General features: G+C 42.3%; 1 protein-coding gene across 1 annotated transcript in view; it reads right to left on the minus strand.

Moving 5' to 3' along the window:
* COL23A1 (collagen type XXIII alpha 1 chain) overlaps positions 1-15,979 on the minus strand; it is a 364,442-nt gene that overhangs the window by 341,047 nt on the left and 7,416 nt on the right. The window contains exon 2 of the mRNA XM_057538500.1: positions 1,106-1,172. Within this exon, the coding sequence (XP_057394483.1) occupies positions 1,106-1,172 (67 nt within the window). The remainder of the gene's footprint in view (positions 1-1,105; positions 1,173-15,979) is intronic.

Genomic DNA, 15,979 nt, shown 5'->3' on the forward strand with positions numbered 1-15,979 from the left:
GACCAGGCTTTTGGCCTCCATGGTCATTCCAGAGGCCTTCTTGACACCTCTCCGAGTGGGTCAAGAGACCTCGAGGGAAGACAGACACAAGACTATCTCCAGGTCCTGGGCTTTGTATTTCCTCCATGACATCAAAAAGCCTACAGAGCCCAAAGATGGGTCCATCTTTGCACAAATCTCAGGGCATCTCCCAATGTGGAGATGTTAACCATCAGTAAGCTTGGTTTCTGGACCAGGTGAAGTGGTTTCAGAAATGCCAGACAACTTGGCTAATGGAAGGCATGACAGCAAGGAACAGGGCCCCTGGGTTCAGCTCCCATGTTCTCTCACCTCGTCCGGCATGGTGGGTCATCTGGGAATTGTTACAATTTTCCACTCATTCACTGGTATTACATACTGTTCTATGAGAGGATAATTCTAACCCTGAAAACACTGGGGCTGAGACTACACCCCTAAATTCTCAGTCATAATACATGCAAAGCTCCAATGAGGACAACTGGAAGACCGATATGAATCAGGATTTGAGCCACATGGATTAGGAACCAACAAATCCTCAATTCTAGTCACAGCCGTCCTGGTCTACACCATCAAAACCCAAGACACATGATTATTTGAACAAATCAGACCATGTTTCCTGCTCCTTTCCTCTACCTCCACCAAAGAAATGAAAACCAAAAAAAACTATATTTGCCAGATTATTCCTCTACCCACCACCCCTCATGTTCGAAACAGAGCTAGGGTCACAATGTTAACACTGTTTGGATGGTTCATGTCTGTTTCTCCATCTTTAAGAGGGGATGGCTGCCACTTTCCTAGCATCTAAGCCTTTATTGTTAAGTCATCTCGAAGAGTTGCTTAGCTCCTCCACCAATACCACCATCCCCATCAAACCAAGTCAGTTAATTTTGCCGGAATCTTTAATGACACACATACCAGGCAAGATGATGTAGGAAGAAAGGCCCCAGGACAGTCCACAAGGTACCACAGACAGCCTGAAACCCACGGTGATTCTCTTGACCATGGCCTTGGCAGTTTCGGGTAGACAGGAGAGAGAAGACCAGGCCCATGGAAGTCAGGAGCCAGCAACGATTGAACATCCACTTACCTGGGGGACAGACACAGTCCGTCGGTGCTTCTCGAACTGTCCGGAGCTTGACTGGTCCCTCCATCTTCTGAACCAGGAAGAAAAGGGGGGAAAAAATAAGGATGAGTTTTGGAGCGGAGAGGGGTAGAAGTGGAAAAACAGCAAAAACCAACATATTTTAAAGATCTACAGTGGTGGTGTTGGTGCTTTCAAGAACAGTTTTTAAAAGGTCATTAAATTCTACAGGCAGTTTTAGAATGGGAGGAGAAACAGAAATAAACATTAAGCAATTACTTGGGAGTCCCTGAATAGAAGATGAAAGGCTTCTGCTTTGTTAACAACATTTTCAAATACAAATCCAGGAATGACAAACAGACCCGGTAGTCCCTGGCATGAAGATAGGAGGGCAGAGCAGAGGGACGCCAGGTAGGTCCAATCAAAACTTGCTCTTGAACATCTTTCCCTGCTCCGGAGACCACCCCTATCCAACCCCAGGGAGCCCCAGAGGCCCCTTGGCTGCAGCCCCTCCCAGCCCACTGGCTTCAGACCCAATGGCCCAGGGCTAATCCACCCTGATGACATTTTCCTTTCTTCTTACCAGTGGGGATCCTTGGCCTAGAATATTTAGTTCAGTACAATTTAACAAGAATCTCTACACATGCCCAGCCCTGTGCTAGATTTGGGTGAAGGGAAAAGTAACTACCACAGAAATGTAGTCAAAAGTCACAGCTCTGCTATTATGACAACTCACAGTACAGCCCTGGCATAATCACCTCCTGATGTGACACTCGGGTAACCTCTGAGGCCTGAATTATTGTCCCTGCCTCACAGACAAGGGAATAAAAACTTGGAAAAAATAAGAAATTAATCCCCAATCCCAAATCTAGGTTTAGGGGAGTGAAGCAATTGGCCCACAATCCCCAAACTAGCCAAGACTTGAGTCCTGACAAGAATATACAAAGCATTAACCTTTCTCTAGGAAAAAACAAAACAAAAACGAAAAACAAAAAAACTTCCTAAAAGCAAAACAAAGCAAATCCCAAATGTGTTAACTTGAGTTAAAAATGCATACTACCACTAAAAGGGTTACTTAAGGTTTAAACCTAAAAATGTAATTTTTCTCAATAAAAAACATAGTAAAAATGCAAATACAAATACCTGGAAAATAGCACGGCAAACAAACAAAAATGTAATTTTTAAATCACTGTTTTAGAGGAGGTGAGAAGGGCACTCCCAGTCTTGAGCCCTTGATCACCAAGCCTGGAATTTTCACATAAGAAGGGGCTGAACAGGGAATTCCCTGGAGATCCAGTGGTTATAATGGACTCCACGCTGGGGGCCTGGGTTCAATCGCTGAGCAGGGAAGTAGGATTCCCATAAGCCGTGCGGCACGGCCATGAATAAATAAATAAGTAAGTAAGTAAGAAAATAAATAAATAAATAAGAATGGGCTGAACAGCCCAGGACCAGGAGCCTGAAATAAAAAACGTAACCAGGGGAGGCTCTGGCCCCTGCAAAGTACTTCCAAGTTCCACCTCCACTCCAATCTGCCAGCCTTGCCCTCACTTTCCAGATGGGCCACAGAGGCTGATACTGACAAGAGATGGAGTTAAGGCCAAGGTTTTAGAGAACTGGAGGATGTACGATTTTGAACCCTGTGGTGGAGGTATTTGTGAAAGCAGTACCACAACAGAACTTTTCTATCCTCCCCACACCTCTTAAACCCCCGCAAGGCCTCGGCTTGTCTCAGAAATCAGAACCTGCCTAGGCCTCTTGGCCCGGGCTCTCAGCTCCTGTCCAGGCCCACACCTGCCACTCATTGCTGCTTAAGCCTGGGGCACTCTTCCCTAGAACTGCCCACCGGGCCCAGAGCCACCCTGCGAGCAGTCTGGGCTGGCCCAGAGCCTCCAGAGATCCCCCTGCAGCTGCCACAGGCTCCTACCAGGTGGGTGAGAGCACAGCAGCAGCAGATACCACCCCCACCCCCACCCGACCCCAGGCCATGTGCACTGGAGTCTGGAGCCTCCCAGCCATGCCCGTCCTTACTGAACTGGAACGCTGCAGTAGGTGCCCGAGATGCAGGTGTGAGCAGGACCTCAGAACTCACTTTTCCCCCATTGTACTTGCAGGTACTATTACAGATTTCAAAATTCACTTGGAAAAAGAATCCAGCCTTCTAGTTTAAGCCAGTCAATTTGTATGAGAAGCTCTCATCTGTTTTTATCATTTCTAGAAAGACTAGAAGCTACGCTAATTTCCTTTTTTTAAAAAAATAAAAGCATTTAATGGTAAAAAACAATTCGCTTTCAACAAGTGCTATCACATCTGGGCGGGTCCCCTAAGGGGAAGGGGGCTTTATCAAATACTGATAGGAAACACAATTACTTTTAAGCTACTCTTATCTTCAAACAAAAACTAAACAGAAAACTATTCAAGAAAGGGAAAAACGTATTGTTAATGCTAGTAGATGGGATCATAAATAACTGATTGAGTTTTTGTTTCGTTATTTATTCTAACTCCTTTTATGCATTTGTTTTTCTGGATTATATAGTGAATCTGCAAAGTTTTATCTTAGTCCTCTATCTTCCCCACCCCCCACCCCGCCAACTCGAGTTGAAACGTCCCTACTAGGAACACAAAGTGAAATGTCTGTATTAGAAACCTAGTCCCGCGATCTTTATTTCCATGCCTTTATTATTTTTTTTAATTCTAAGAAAATATTCTTTTGTGTCCTGGTTTGTAAAAATGATTCAAAAGCCTCAACTTTTTACATTCAATTATCTGGCAGCACCCCTAGCATCTGCAAACAATATGGTCCTGGTTTTACATATGCAAACAAGTCCTGACTCCTAAAGTAAATAAAGAATGAGTTTCTGAGAAATGACCGGGGACTTTGGGAGCGTTCCCTCCAGAAGTACTGAGAAGGAGAACTTGGAGTTGGGGGTGGCAAGAGCTGAGAGAAAACTAATCAGAGAAAATCATGGTTTCCAAAAAAGCATTACATGGTCAGATGATAAATTTATCAATGATCTGTTGAAGCATTAGTCTCAAACTCTTCACCAAATATTTGATCACATCCCTGAACAGCTGTATTTTGATGAAATATAGATTAATATACAAAAAAAGGATGTAATGCTTTATTTCTGCAAAATGCTACAGATAAAGCCACAAAGACGTTCCTATCCTTTGACAGAAAATTCCTACTCTAGGGAGTATATCCCAAGGAAATAAATCATCAGGAGCAAAAAAATGATACTCATGAAGTTGTGCCGCAAAACAGTGGGAGTACTTTAGTGAAGGATGGTGAATCCCCTTCATGAAACTGTCATATCTTCATCAAAAATCATTATGAAGACTATGTAGCAACAAGGAAAAATGTTTATGATACAATCAATAATGTTTACATATGTGTAAAAATGCAGGCGTGGGATGGCAGCAACTACCAAAACATAAACCCACTTGGGTGTAGGGATTACAGTGATTTACTTCTTTAAAGTTCTTTCCGTGTTGTAATATCATCTCAGCGGAAAAAAAAAAAAAAATCCTGGGGAGGAGAAAAGCCAAAATGAAGCCCTAAAATCTCCCTGCCTAGGGCAATTTTTGAATGACAGACAGATAATTCTGTCTCCTCAGGAAGCCCTAACTAACTCCAGGATCAACTCTGATAATACACACAGGCACCACAAACACCAGAGGAAGACTTTTGGAGGATCAATCCTGCCCTGCTACAGTCACATCCTCTCTGCCTTCTTTAGGCAAGGGCCCATGTGTACATTCTTATGGCCACCAACAACTCAAGACGGCAGCATTTCCTGGCCTCTTTAATATTCTTTTTTCATATCCCACCATGGTGACGATGATCATGGTGATGATGAGGATAGCAAATATAAAGTATTATTATCATCAAGTTTATTGATTACTTACTATGTGCCAGGCACTGCACCAACAACTGTTATCTTATTGAGTCCTCCCAAGAACCCCCATCAGGCTAGGACTATTTTTTTTTATACTCATTTACAGATGAGAAAATTGAGACTCAGGGCAATGTAAGTGTCAGGACTGGACTTGAATCCTGGTATCAACTAACTTCAACCACAAAGTAAGAGAACCTCTGCTTACCAGCAATTTTCATGTCTAATAAAAAGAGTTGCTATAAAAAAAATCCAGGCCATACAAAACTATAGGGACTGAAATTAGGTCAGTGGTTGCCAAAGGTTGAGGGAGTAGAAGGAATGAAACACAAGGAGACTCATGGAGGAGCTGTGAGGTGATGGAACTGTTCTGCATGGTACTGGGGTGATGGATATACTCCAAGCATTTGTCAAAAACTATTGGACCATACATCACAAAGAGGAAACTTTAATGGATACAAATTTTAAAAAATAACCAGGATGCTGGAAAATCCCAGGGTGGAATGCAGGCTGAAACAAATTAATATAACTATATTAAAATTATGTGACATAACCTCACTGAAGGTGGTGGGGAAAAACATGTAACTGACTTAAGTCACTTTGCAAAACAGTGTTTCAGTTGAGAACTGTAAGGCTGAAGACCAAAGGAACTGTCCATAAATGCTATACTCTGGTAGGTATAGTTGTTTCACACAGGGGTACAGGGTAGCAATTTTGAAATTACTATACATATATATTGGGGTTGAACAAGTGAGTAAATAAACTATGGGTAATGAGAGCCTGGTTTCTCACTGTCCAAGAAAGAATTTATAAATAAGCAAAGGGGAAAGCTGGATTAGTCAGAGACATTACTATGAGCTCATGTTTATGTTATGTACACAGACAGATGCATACAGAAATAATTACAGTTATGTGAATATAGAGTGAATAATAACCCTAGCTGCCTGCAGAGAAGACCTACAGCCAATGACACCCTAGTAGCAACAAGCACATTCAGCACCTAGATCTTGGTTTCTAAATACCATTTTCCAATAAAAAGAACCATGACTCCTTGGAGAAATGACTGATTCTAGAGCAAGGGCAGGAAAAATACAAGATAAGCCTAGAGTATCTTGCAGTGCCAGAAAGTAAGGAAGTGCTTTAAAAAAGGGGGGCGGTACATCAAAGAAACAAAACCAAAGCAAAAGAATTCAGAATGGCCAAAGCTGGAGCAACTTAAGCAACAAAATAAATGATGTAGTATTGAATTATAATCCGAAGAATAAATTAAATATCCATACTGATATAAATGATCAGATAAATAAATACATACATAAATAAATAAATAGGGAAAAGAGACAAATCTTCCTTACAGAAGAATTCCAAGTAATATATGTAGATACTTCCCTCTCCAGGAGGTGGAGCTAAATTCCCCTCTCCTTGAGTATGGCCTGGACTTAGTGAACTACTTCCAAAACGTAGAGTAGGGAAAGGAAAACAGTAACTTTATAATGGAGAAATCTAGCAGATACCACTTTAATCAAGTGATCAAGGTTAATGTCACCAGTGATAGGTCATGTTGACATCATAGACCACTGACAAGATGTCACGATAGTGTCAATCCACCTGAGTGGCATTCTTCCCAAACACTAGTAACCCAGTCTAATCATGAGAAACATCAGACTAGCCCAAATTGAGCAACATTCTACACAATACCTGACCAATATGTCTTAAAATTGTCAGTCATAAAACACAAGGAAAGACTGAGGAGGAGACATGACCACTAAATACAATGTGGTCTCCTGGATGGGATCCTGGAATAGGAAAAGGACATTAGAAGAAAAACTGGTGAGAAGATCTAAATAAAGTCTGTAGTTCACATTAAGAAATGGATAGCAGAATTACAAAGTCACTTACCACTGATTAAGATATAACTTTGTTGTTTTCTATAACAGATTATTCTTTTTTAAAAAATTAAGGTCAAACTCACATAGCATAATATTAACCATTTCAAAGTGATCAATTCAGTGGCCTTTAGGGGATTCATAATGTTGGGCAACCACCCCTTTCATGTAGTTCCCTCTGTCTAGTTCCAACACATTACCATTACTCCAAAAGGAAATCCTGTACCCATCAAGCAATAGCTTCCCTTTCCTCCCTCTTCCCAACCACCAATCTGCTTTCTGTCTCTATGGATTAACCTATTTTGGATATTTCATATAAATAGAATCACACAGTATGTGACCTTTTGTGTCTGGTTTCTTTCACTTAGCAAAATGCTTTTGAGATTCATTCACTTTGTATCATGTGTCAGTATTTCATTCTTTTTTATGGCTTAATAGTACTACATTGTATGTACATACCACAATTTGTTTATCCATATATTCCTTGATGAACATGTGGGCTGTTTCCACTTTCTGGCTATTGTGAATAGTGCTGCTATGAACATAAGTGGACGTGCATGCATTGTTTGAATACCTGTTTTCAATTCTTTTGGGTATATACCTAGGAGTGGAAATGTTGGGTCATATGATAATTCCATATTTAACATTTTGAAGACCCACCAAAATTTTCCACAGTGGCTGAACCATTTGACATCCCCACCAGCAGTGTATGAGGGTTCCAATTTCTCTCCATCCTCACCAACAGATCCTAATGGATGTGAAGCTGTATCTCATTATGGGTTTGACTTGCATTTCCCTAATGACTAATGATGCTGAGCACCTTTTCATGTACTTGTTGACCAGCTGTATATCTTGTTTGAAGAAATGTCTGTTCAAGCCCCTTGTCTATTTTTAAATTGGGTTGTTTGTCTATTTGTTGATGAGCTGTAAGAGTTCTTTACATATTTGGATACTACATCCTCATCAGATATATGATTTGCAAATATTTTCTCATATAATAGATCCATTCTTGATCAGAATTCTAACCACCTCCAACTGAGACACAATATGAGAGTGTGAAAATCATCTTGAAAACTGGAGGTGACGGGAGTGGTCCATGGCTTCATGCTTGTCTTCACATTAGTCTTTTTTTTTTTCCCATTAATCTTTATTGAAATCTTGCTAGATGAATAGTGGGTTATTGTTACTCATGAATTTGACCTGGTTCTTTTTAGTTCATAGTAATTATATTCATTTTCCATTGTTGCATAACAGATTTCCACCAAATCAGCAGTTTAAAACAACACAAATTTACTATCTTACAGTTTTTGTGATCAGAAGTCTAGACACAATGAACTTGGTTCTCTGCTCAGGGTCTCATGATGCTAAAGTCAATGTGTCATCTGAGGGTTTCTAGAGCTCTGGGTCCTCTTTCAAGTCCATGTGGTTCCTGTGGTCTGAGGCCCCCATTCTCTTTCTAACTGCTGGCCAGAGGCCATTCACAGTTCCTTGCCATGTGGTCCCCTCCACACACCCTCTCATGCTTCAAGGAAGGGTCTAGTCTTTTTTAAGGACTCACGTAATTAAGTCAGGCCCACCAAGGATAAGCTTTTTAATGTAACTCAATCATAGGTTGAGTAACTCAGTCATATCATCATAATCACAGGTTCTGCCTACACTCATGGGGAGGGAGTTATACAAAGTGTGGACAGCAAGGGGTGGTAATCTTGGGAGCGATCTTAGAATTCCACCTGCTGGAGTATTGTATCACAGTTAATTTTTTACTTTTGACAAATGTACTATGGTTACGTACATATGTACATAATATGTTTCTATACAACTAAAATTATTCCAAAAAATTTAAAAGTCTACATCATGGATTTCAACTTCCAGGCAAGATGAGGTAGCAATGACTAGATTTACATAGGTACATAGGTACAATACGGTTCTATAAATCTAAAATTATTACCCCAAATTTAAAAGGTCACATTATGGTTTTCTACTTCCAGGCAAGAGGGAGTAGTAATGACTAGATTTACTCTCCTGCCCAAAACAATATCAAAAACCCAAACAAAAATAGAAATCCCACAAATAAGATATATGAAGCAATGGTTTTGAAGATATAGGGATCAAGCAAGGAAAGAGACTGATCCTCAGAGACACAGAAAACGACTACTCTGGCTTCCTGCCTGGGGAGAGTTTCCAGGATGTGGCACAGGGAGAGGAAATACGGGTGGAACCTGGCAGCTGTGAGTGCAGGGATGCCAAGGTAGTTAGAGTTTGCAGAGCAGAGGACCTGGTAGGTGAGAGCTGCACACAGAGAACCACAGAGACCTTCAAGGGTCCTCGCAGGGTATTCCACAGAGGGTTGATCAGCACGTGTGTGAAGAAACAACCTGAAGCCAGGGAAAGGATTAGAGGGAACAGTGCCCAGCTCTCACACAGGGCTGGGAAGAGCATCTGTTCAGACACTGAGTAGGGTACCAAGAAGGGTCCTGCCTCAGTGGTAGGCAATAATCAACCCTACACTAAATATAGCTCTGATTCCACCTAATGGATCTTAAAAACAAGATCCAAAAGGATCAAACTATTACAAGTAACATCTATGACATAACAAAGCTTATGAATATTGATAGAAATATAAAAATATCCAGCACCCAAAGAGGTAAAATTCATAAATGTCTGGCATATAATCAGAAATTACCAGCAGGAAAATAGGCCCCATAATGAGCAGAAAAATCAGTTAATTGAAAATGACCCACAACTGCCATAGGTGTTAGCATTAGCACACGAGGACCTTAAAACAAGAAATATAACTGCATAGTGTATGTTCAAAAGCCTAAGTAGAGAGATCAAAGATATTAAATGACCTGAACTGAAATTCCAGAGATGAAAGCTATCATGTCTGAGATGGAAAATAGGGTAGAAAGGATTAATGCAAGATTAAACATTGCAGAGGAAAAGATTAGTAAACAGCAATAGAAACTATCCAAAATGAACACAGAGGGAAATTATTATTTTAAAAAGAAAGCATGTCAATGAACTTTGGGATTCAAGTGGCCTAATACGTGTGTAATTGCAGTCCCAAGGGAGAGGAGAAAAAGAGCAGAACAGAAAAAAATATTTGAAGAAGAAATGGCCAAGAACTTTTTCAAATTTTGATGAAAACTATAAACTCACAGATTCAAGACTCTTAATGAAACTTAAGCAAAATAAACATGAAGAAAACTACACCAAGGCATATCATAATTGAATTGCTTAAAACCAGGGATAAAGAGAAAATCTTAAAAGCGGCCAAAGAAAAAAGACATTATATGAACAAATGAAACTCAAATATACTGCTGATGGGAATGTAAAATGATACAATGTTTTTGAACAATGGTTTGGCAGTTTCTTAAAAAGTTAATCACACATCTATCAGATGATCAACCATTCCACTCCAAAGTATTATACCCAAGAGAAATGAAAGTATATTCCATACAAAGACTTGTACATGAATGTTCATGGATGTTTATTTGTAACAGCCTCAAATTGGAAATAACCCAAATATCCATTAACAGGTGAATGGATAAACAAATTGTGGTATAGCCATATAATACTACTCAGTAATGAAAAAGAATGAACTAACAATGTATGCAAAAGAATCAAAGAAACTCTCAATAATTATACTGAGTGAAGGAAACCAGGCTCCCCTCCCCCCACAAAGAATACATACTGTGTGATTCCATTCCTACAAAAATCTTAAAAAAAGGAAAGCTAATTAATTGTGTAGAAATCAGCAATACTTGCATGGCAGGTGGGAAAGAATGGAAGGGAGAGAATTCAAGGGGGAAAGAGGAAAGTTTTGAGGGTCATGGACATGTTCATCTGTGGGGATTTCACAGGTGTACACATATGTCAAAATGTAGCAAATTACACATTTCAAATATGTGGAGTTCAGTGCACTTCAAGTATAACCTAACAAAAGCCAAAGGACAAGGGCACCCAAGTCCTGGCTCCCACAGGCTTGGCCGGCTGGTGGGGCAGGCATCCTGGGCTCGGGAAGCATCAGTTCACCGCCCTGAGCCTCAGCTTCCACCTCGGGGTCAGGTAAACATCATGGCAGAGCCAGGTGAAGACAACCAGTGAGAGCAGCTAGCCCAAACCAGGCATCTGGCAGGAGCTCAGACACTTTTCTCTTAGCAATGTGGGTTTAATCAGTGACTCCCATTGGCATGCTGAGTGACTCTCTCCTAAACCACAACGGCAAACATTTCCTTAAAGGTCCCTGTTCAGTCCCAAAATACAGAAGTGTGTTTTGAAAGGTTTGGTCTGCAAACAAAATGCAAGTCTTCAGTAATCGTTAATTCATGTTCCCATTCATTATTTTTCAAGGACACACACATGACTTCCCATCAGAACCCGCTTTCTAAGGTTCATCACACTGGCCTGACAGAAAGAAATCCCATCAACAGCCATGGGAGGGGAATGAACAGTTTCCATCATGGCTTTTTTTTTTTTTAGCCATACAGAGCGGCTTGTGGGATCTTAGTTCCCCAACCAGGGATTGAACCTGGGCCCTCAGCAGTGAGAGTGTAGAGTCCTAACCACTGGACTGCCAGGGAATTCCCTCCATCGTGGCTTCTGACATGTTGAGGAGAGCCCTCAGGCTGCTCCCATGTGTGGCCTCCCAGCCTCCTCCGTACCACAGCCCAGCTGCCGTGTCAGGCCTGCTTGAATCCCCACACTGGGCTCCAACTGTTCCTGCCGACCCCTGCCCTCTTGATACTGCCCACAGTGAACGCCTGGAGTTTCCCTGATGTGTCAAGTCTGATTAGATGGTGGTATGGGCTGAATCGTGTCCCCCACCAAAATTCATGTGTCGTAGTCCTAACCCCTGATCCTTCAGAATGTGGCTGTATTTGGGATAGGGTTTTTAAAGAGGTAATTAAGTTAAAGTGAGGTCATTAGGGCCCTAATCCAATATGACTGGTGTCCTCTTAAAAAGAGGAGATTCAGACGCAGATACACACAGAAGGAAGACCATGTGAGGACACCGGGAGAAGATGGCCATCTGCAAGCCAAGGAGAGAGGCCTCAGGAGGAACCAACCTACTGACACCTAGATTTTGGACTTCTAGCCTTTAGAATTACGAGAAAAGAAACATCTGTTGTTTAAGCCACCCTGACTGTGGTACTTTGTTAGGGCAGCACCAGCACACTGACACAGATGGGGTCCCTCAGACACCCCGACCCCAACCCCATGTCTCCTTCAGATTCCCCACCATCCCCAAGTGGACTGAAGTGAGAGAAGGCTGAATGGACCTGGGGCCTTGATGCCAGGCAGACAGAAGTTTTCACCTTACCGGCCCACAGGCGATGAGAGGCACTGAGGGTTGATGGGGTGACGAGAGGGAGACACCGCTGAGAATATTTAGGAAGATGAGTGAGAAGAATGCGCAGTGGCCAGACCTGCCTATGGCATGGACTCAGAGAGGCAGCGCTAACTGAACAAAAGCCCAGGAAGAGATCATCAGCAGAACCAGGACTGGCTGGGCTGAGTTATACTATGGTGCTTCTTCCAGCTCAACTCATTCAAGGCCACGCCTAAGGTGTGAGCTTCATCATAGGAGCCGGAAGGAGGAGGAGGAACTGTCCCCAGGAAGGACCTGGCATTGATGTTAGCAGTCCCGGCAGCCCCGAAGCTAGGATTAGCCAAGTGGGGAGTGGTTAAGGAGGGAACTCCCGGCCCCTCACTGTCCGGGGCAGTCCTGGGAAGGGGCCTTACTCCATCCTCACAGAAAAGCAGTGAAGCAGACACCATCACCCTTTTTCCAGAGGAGGAAGTTGAGGCTTGGAAAAGCCAACTAATTTGTCCCAGGACACGGTGGCCAGTTTAGAGGCAGCTCCAGGCTCAAACCCAGGTCTCCCAGCTCTGGAGCAACAGCATGAACTGTGCCAGGCCCAGTCAGGGGGTCTTCCAGGTGGGACAACTTCTGTGGGGAGGCAAGAGGTCAGGCTGGTCTCACCCTTCCCGCTTCCTTCCCAGCTCCTGTGTGCACATAAGTGTGCATATGCGCATGCACACGCTCACACACACCCCCACACATGCACACACTTATATTCATATACACACTTAGACACATACGTGCACTCACATGTATATACACACTCACACACAGGCAGCATGCTCACATGTGTGCACACTTGCTCTCACACGCATACACACCCACACGCATGCACACTCTTGCACTCTCCCAGCCCTAGCACTGGCTCACCCTCACACCCACATACTCTAATCCCATCGCCATGTGAACTTGTCCTTCGTTCGTCTGAACCACAAGATGGGTCTGAAAACAAGATGCTGCAGATGATAACAGACCATACATCACACAAAAAGGCACAGTTCAATAAATGGATAGACTCTGGTTTTTGTGTGATGATCCTCCTTGGAGGCCCAAGTTAAGTAGATTTTATTTAAATTGTCTTCTGAAAACACCAGAATTCTTTCTAACTACTTTATGATTTGTTTCACAACATAAAGTTGGAAGCAAATTCTGTTTTAAAAGCTCATATTACCCATTGGAAGGCACTTCCCCCCCCCCCAAGGTTTTGTGCCTACATCAGAAAAATAAAGGTTTTCTCATTTACCAATATGAATCGAAGCAGATGTGTGTGAGGCCTCCAATTCATTAGTTTAATCATGAGCACTTGGGAGTATTCGTGCCATATTGCACAACCACAAAAACAGATTAACATTAGTTAAAGCAAATTTATTGGCTGTTTGAAAAAATCCATATAATTTTCGTGAATAATTAGATTTTTATTTTGGTCAAAACTGAAATTTTTTATTTAAGTGGAAAATCTCATTCTGCTCAAATGAGAGACTGAAAAAACGTGGCTATGAAGCTAATGCAGTCTTTGCCTTTCTTCGACAACCAAGTCACGTTTCTCCATCATTGACTCAGAGACTGGACATGTGTTAATACCTTTTCTGCTTCTGTATGGCCTTAACAGGATGGCAGAACCCCAGTGGTAAAAAGATCTTAAGATCATCCTTGTAACCACAGGACCTCCTGTCCAATTAGCATACAGAGACATTCCTTCTGGATTCAGTCAAAGAAGAATTCCAACAAGAAGAACGATTTTCAGGATGTGTACGAGGCACTAAGCTCTTTGGACATATCAACTTGTTTAATCCCCACAGAAACCTTATGAGGCAAGTACTATAATCCCCATTTAACGGATGAGCAAACTGAGGTTTGGAAAAACAGCCATTTACCCGAAGCTACACAGCTGAGAAATGACAGAGCTGGGATGTGAACCCAGTTCTGCTTAAAGCTGAAGTCTTCCCCACCACCCTCCACATCGGACACCTGTGGAGGATGTCCACAATGGCAGAAAAAGCTGCCACTGCTCCAAGCTAAAGTATTGTTTCCATGGGGGGCTGCTGTGAGGCTGCAGAAAGGGCTCAGAGCTAGGAGTCAGGTCACCCAGGCTCAGGTGCACGCTGCCACCTGGGGCTGGTCACTGTCACTTCTGGGAGGGTGAAGCCTATCTCTCAGGGGTTGGGATGGGGCTGTTAAGAAACACCACAAGGAAGAATACGTGACCCTTCTGTCCAGGGCGGGCACTTGGGAGGCCCTCAACTGTTTCCCCTGTAGTCTCCAGGAGTACAGTGACATGCCTTTCTTTAAAACTATATCTGCAGGGAATTCCCTGGTGGTCCGGTGGTTAGGACTCCACACTTTCACTGCTGAGCACCCGGATTCAATTCCTGGTCGGGGAACTAAGATCCCACATGCCATGCGGTGCAAAAAATAACAATAATAAATAAAATAAAATCTGGTAGGGGAGACATAATATTTTTTTTTAAAAAACTGTATCTGCAAACTTATTTTTTCTCCCAGTGGTTGGTGCTCAGTACTGAAATATGTTTCCAGACATGATGAAGGGATGTTTTCTAAGTGTCTGTGTCAACAATTAAAGATTAATCCTGATCCTACACATGGAGAAAATCGATTGGGGAAGAGCTGGAGGTCGTGTGTGGGCTACAGAGAAGTTTACCGAACAGAGTTACATTTGCTCACAGAATTAGAAATCGCAGCGCAGACCAAGTGCAGTGCCCGGCACTGCAAAACACTACTCAAGGAGGGTTCTGCACCAAACCAACAAATGAGCCTAATTCTGAGATGAGATCTTCAGAGTTCTTCCAAATCTTATTTTAAGACTTCTTTATCATTCGCTTTTTGCTTTTGCTTTCAACAACAACAGATCCAATTGAAATAAAAGTTCAACCAAAAGACAGATTGAATCCACTTTTCCCATCATAAAACTTGAAGCATGATTTCACAGTGGTGCAACAGTTTTGGAATTCCACAGGAGAATGAACATGTATGTCATGGACAAACTTGGATGTTCCAAAATCAAGACAAAAAACAAAGCCCTAAAAATGATCCTCTTTAGGCAGGTACTCTACATCATAAAAAATAACAGAAGTAAGAAACTTTCCCCATAAAACCATCAGCTGTACTGTGCCAACGAAGATGTGGAGAGGCCTAGATGCTGTGTTGATAAAGGGATGCAGATTCCACTGATGGAATCCTATGTGGTCATGAAACATGACCATAAAGACTGTGCAGCACCTGGAAAAATGTTTTTGATAAAAGGTTGGAATATACAGAAGCAAGGTGTAAATGGTGTGTGCACTTAGGTACACATAAATCTGTCCATCCATATAAGAATTGGAAGGAATCGTGCAAGAGGTTAAATGTCCTTGTTTTAGGGTGGTGGGATTATCAATAACATTAATCATGTTAAATCGACATACATCTTGGTTATTTAAATTTTAAAAAGGGAGGAAGGGGAAGGGTTGCCAAGCAGGTGTGCTATTTCCCAACATTGGGTCTAACATCCTAAAGGAGGTGGTCACAGCCCAGGAGCAGTGGGAGCTGAGCAAAGAGAAAAGGGTTTGAAAGAACTCTATCTCCCACCAACACCTAACAATGTCGAGTGGGGGGCAGGGGTCAGAATTATTAAGGGAAAAGGGGGAAATGTGTAGAAATCTGTGGTGAAGAAGAGGGCTCCCTGAAGGTGTAGGATTACACCAAAGGCCTTTGGGATCCTGACACTGAAGAACAGCAG

The sequence above is a fragment of the Balaenoptera acutorostrata genome, chromosome 2, assembly GCF_949987535.1.
Source record: "Balaenoptera acutorostrata chromosome 2, mBalAcu1.1, whole genome shotgun sequence".
NCBI classification, from domain to species: Eukaryota; Metazoa; Chordata; class Mammalia; order Artiodactyla; family Balaenopteridae; genus Balaenoptera; species Balaenoptera acutorostrata.